Source organism: Myzus persicae, unplaced genomic scaffold (assembly GCF_001856785.1).
Source record: "Myzus persicae strain clone G006 unplaced genomic scaffold, MPER_G0061.0, whole genome shotgun sequence".
Classification (NCBI taxonomy): Eukaryota; Metazoa; Arthropoda; class Insecta; order Hemiptera; family Aphididae; genus Myzus; species Myzus persicae.
The window spans coordinates 1-5,081 of NW_019101815.1; the positions used below are offsets into that span (position 1 = coordinate 1).

Sequence of the window (5,081 nt, forward strand, 5' to 3'; positions counted from 1 at the left end):
CACGGAAAAAAATTATAACTAAATAATTATAGGTAGAAATATTATAGTTAAAACAAACATATTTTAGTTGCATTTACTACATTTTTACCAAATACATTAGTCAAATTAACGAACTATAATTAGTTGAAATATTTTATCTTATTCAACTATAAATATAGTCAAAAATATTTTACTAGAAAAAAGTGGTTAATACAACCTTAAAATATAGTAACAATTGTTCGTAATTATAAATATAACCATTATTATTAATTATTTTGGTTTTTCCCAATGCCTCGGCGGCGCGGTTGTGTGCGTGTGTGTGTGTTATTAGTGTTGTTACTTTTCGTGATATTACCGTACCGCTATTCAGTTCTGACAATTTTAAAGTCAATTTATTGCTCTGTCCAGTGCTCTAATAATTGTGCGTTAAGTTACTTGGTGACTTTTCACTTTAAGCTGTCTTATTTATTTAAAAGTACCAAGTACCTTCCTAACTTCTTACTAAATGGACGAATTCACTGAACATATTCTGAAAGCATGGGGATTCGAAGACATGGTAACCATTTTTAAAGGTAATGTAGAACATATTATAATTATTAATATTATTTACAAGATATTTGTAACTTAAGTGCTTAGGTAATAACTACAAAGTGGGTAAACTGCATCTGCATGTTGAATTTTTGACTGTCGAGTCACTCGAGTACCTACGTACATTTCTACATTATGTTTTTTTCACCATACGTAGAAATTGCTTATTACTAAATAATATTATTAACATGTAGTTATACTAACGCTAGTAATAAAATATTGTTAGTTAATTCCATTTTCATTATAATAATATTAGTGTTTATCTATACAATTTACTCACACTACATCAATAGGTATTATGTAATAAACTAATATAGGTAATATTATAAATTTAAAACAATAAATCTTTAACATATTAAATACCTAATCTTGTAAGTAAGAAGATTATTAAATAAAGTCTGAATAAAAAATGAAAACACAAATTTAGATTACAATATAGTACACCTACCCTCGCACCTACCTATTTACAATATATATTATATATTTATACACCTACTGAAACATATAACAATTTAAATGTTGTCGTCATCAGAAAATACATTATCAATCTTGTTAGCTGTTAATATAATAAAGCTATCGACTTTAATTCTTAAAATATAAATATTATTCAGATGAGGAGATTGATCAAACAGAATTATTAAATTTAACTGAAGACATGATAAAAGAGCTATTTCCTAAAATTGGGAAAAGGTCAAAATTTTTTAGTAAGCTGAAAGAATATAAAAAGACAAGTCAAGTGAGTTTAATAATTTTGGTGAAATATCTGGTTTATTATATGTTGTTAATTTGATTATGATTCAATGTAGGTAAGTACTATGTAATTGCGTGAATTTACAAATGATAAAATTCTCACATTTACAAATTTCATTCTATATTGTGCTTAATTATGTATTCTATATTAGGGATTTTTGGAAGAGATAACTCACGTTTCTAAATTACAACCACAGAAAGATGGTATGGTGTTAAATTTTTTGTTATTTATTATACATTCAAATTATTATTTTATTTTTCAAATTAAATTTGTATTAAATTTGTAGTAACTTACGATGAAGACATAAGTCAGATGGTCATTGAAATACAAGAACCTTTTGCTAGTACAGATTTGTTTTCTGATGAAAACTTGTTTCCTGAAGGAACATCGAACGATCTAGACCCAATTAGTATTAATACTGACACCTCTGGTATATGTTACCACTAAATTCTTTCAATTTTTTATATTTTAATAACAAACACATTTTTATCACCTATTTTTATAATTTGTTTAATATTTAGAAAGAAGCATAATAACAGACAAAAAACCAAATTATATACAAGCAGTTCAGTCTGAAGAGGTAGAAACTTGTTATATAGCCAGTGCATGACTTGAGAAAAGTGATACATAGGGAAATTATTGAGTACTAATTGTTTTTTTGAATTATTGTAGCATACACTTCATCTGATTGACACCATTCCATCATGATGTTTGATCAAACTAATTTATTATTAAGGGTGTCACTAAAGAAGGGTAATCACTCCTAGTCTTAAACATAATAATCTTAACATTTAACTTATTTTAACACTTCCAATAGTCTGATATAGGTATATAGGTCATAGTAAGCTTTATTTTGTATTCAATTATGTCCTTCCTGTTATTTTTTTCGTATCATACACTGGTTATAGCTAGAATGCAGTCAATAATAATATTTTTTTTAAATATAGTTTGTAAATAAAATAGTGGCTAGCAATCATTTTAAAATCACAGATCTAAGTCCATTTTTTAAGTAATTATATTAGTAATTCAATAAGCTTAATGTAAATCATGAGATAAACTTGCAAGCCACTGGTTGCTCATCAAAGCTATTATAGTAATATTATTTTAATACTTACTTCTGTTTTTTAAATAATATTTTCTAGAATCCACAATCTAAAGTTTATGTCACAACAATATTAAATAATTATGCTGATGGGAAGTTGGTTTTCAAGTATTATGACACATTTGGTACCCTTAATCAATCTATGAGAAACACTCTAAGTTCAATAGTTATAAAACATGAAATTCAAGAATGCGAGCATAATTTAAAAATTGAAAAAAATAAATTTTCATTATTAGCTGAAGGTATACTTAGATACTTAATTGTTCAATAATAATAGTAATAATACCAAAGACTGTAAACCTCTACTAGGTATAATGTTATTAATATTTTTTGTGAATATTAATTCCAATTAATAATTTATAAGTACATGTGTATTATTATTATTACTATTTATACTTAATATTTAGACTAAACAATTGTCATATAAAAACATCTTTTTCAACCAATATTCATACTTCTATAATTTTTATCTATGGATTTATGACTAATAATTTTAATGAACTATTTATTTTATATATGTTTATCAATTTATGCATTATCATTAATGACACCTACTTATTTAATATAGGCATTGAAAAATTGTTTCCAAATGAAATAAAAGAAACTTATTTCACTCCATATTGTAAGGATGGCAATAATGTAATTCCTATGAAAGGAAAATTATATGACAAATATTGCAATCTAAAAAAACAAATAAAGAAAATTAATATTAACTCAAATTCTGATGTTGCTACGCATTCTGGTGATGTTGATAATCACAACTTTATAGATTCAGGTTGATTTAAATACATCTTTGATTTATATTAGTTTTTGTAACTTTTTATTTATGTCTTAATAGATTACGAGGATAAAATTCTATGGCTCAAAAATAATACTCAACCAAGCCAAACTCTTCAGACATATTGGGTAGAAACAGTTAGATATCGACATCATAAAAAACATAATTTAATGGAACTATATCCGGCTCTAAACAGACCTTTAGGCCATTTTTTGGTTAGTTTTTGTTAAATATTAATATAATTAGTTAAATACATAATACCTATGATTTTTAACCTTAAAATTCTAATTAGTTGCATACTCTTAACAAATAAAAGCAAATATTTACCTTTTTGATTACCTACTTAATATGTGTGGCATTTTATTGGTTATAATCTCAATTAATTCAATTTACTTCAGCTAGTTACCTATTATAGACATATGCTCTGTAATTTTTAATTTTCATTAATTTATTTATATTTTAAAATACTACCTATATTATCTGTTTTTGATTTATATTTATTTCAGATTGAACTTGATTTTAAACATTTATATCCTGAAAAAGATTTCAAACTTTTAAATAAAATAGATGTTTTCGTTGTAAAGCTTATTGAACATATTAAAAGTGCTAATTATCAATTTGGAATCCAAGGACCTAGTATTTTAAAAGAACTGCAAACTCCATCAAATCCTGGTAAATATTTAATTAATTAAAATCTTTTATATAATTTAGCAATATGAAATTATACATTATACTTATCAGTTTATTCTTACTTTTTTAAATAAACTGATACTATGTATTTTTAAGGTAACGAATACACAGCCGTTTTTAAATTACTGCCACTCTTATTTCAACCATTAACAATAAAGTTAAATGGAAAACGTAAAATTGATGGGATAACATCAGTTTGGAGACCATCTAAAGCAGAGCAAGCTGCAGCATTTATCACATTTATATCTGTAAATAGTATTAAACATGATTTAATTTAAAATAGTTCTAAAATTAATATTTGATGGATTTTTTTTAGGATGTTGGTGAATTAAAAATAGCTCATAAAGTTAAAGTAGACAAAGCTTTTGAATATGGGTTAAAGTTACAGCCATATGTAATTGTTATCAATTCAACTGAATTTTTTGTCGTGATTGATAATACGTACTACAAATTAGAAACATTGATTAAGGCTGTGGATGTATGTTTTAAGTCATTCTTTTCATTGAATGTTCACTATCCTACTGAATGTGAACAGGTATGGTTATTTATACAACATTATTTTTTTGAAATTAAACTTAAATCCGACAAATCCATTTTGTCTGTAAAAACGTTAGTTAATGATTTTCATAAATTATAATTGATATTTGTTTAAAATATATTGTATATTACTTATATGATTAAAAAGATTTCTTTTTGTTATTCGTAATTTAACTTTAATTTTGTCTTACCTTCTTAAAAGTGTAACAACAGACAATTAATATATTAAATTGTATTGAATTACTTTTTTTTTTTGTTCTTATTGACATAGGTATTATTTTTTTTAAACTTATATTTGCATAAAAAACTAAAGTTAAACACTCATTATGCCTATGTGTTTTATATGTAACCAAACATTCAGTTTAAATTCTAATTTAATCACTCATTTAAATATTTTTCACGATCCAAAATCATTGACGGAATTTAAATGTTTGGAACCTAATTGTTGTAGAGTTTTAACTACTTTTCACTCATATAAAAATCATTTGACCCAACATACAAATTTACCCGATGTTTCAACTTCCAATGAGTATTTGAATTTTACTAGGGAACACAAAACTTCAGCTTTACACGTTGTCAGTTGCCCAATTTTAAATGATGACATCCCTTCTAGTCATCACTGTACAGAATCAATTACAATTAAACAATTTAATAAT

The 5,081-nt window shown here is 24.9% G+C and overlaps 1 protein-coding gene across 1 annotated transcript; it reads left to right on the forward strand.

Annotated features, from left to right (window-relative positions):
* Positions 1-266: 266 nt before the first annotated feature.
* LOC111030516 lies at positions 267-5,061 on the forward strand. Its single transcript, XM_022310045.1, has 11 exons — positions 267-551; positions 1,179-1,303; positions 1,470-1,521; positions 1,605-1,748; positions 1,840-1,898; positions 2,461-2,662; positions 2,989-3,195; positions 3,259-3,413; positions 3,705-3,870; positions 3,985-4,136; positions 4,205-5,061. Exons 1-11 carry the CDS (start codon positions 485-487, stop codon positions 4,523-4,525), a joined length of 1,650 nt encoding a protein of 549 aa, XP_022165737.1. The 5' UTR covers positions 267-484; the 3' UTR covers positions 4,526-5,061.
* The last annotated feature ends 20 nt before the right edge of the window (positions 5,062-5,081 follow it).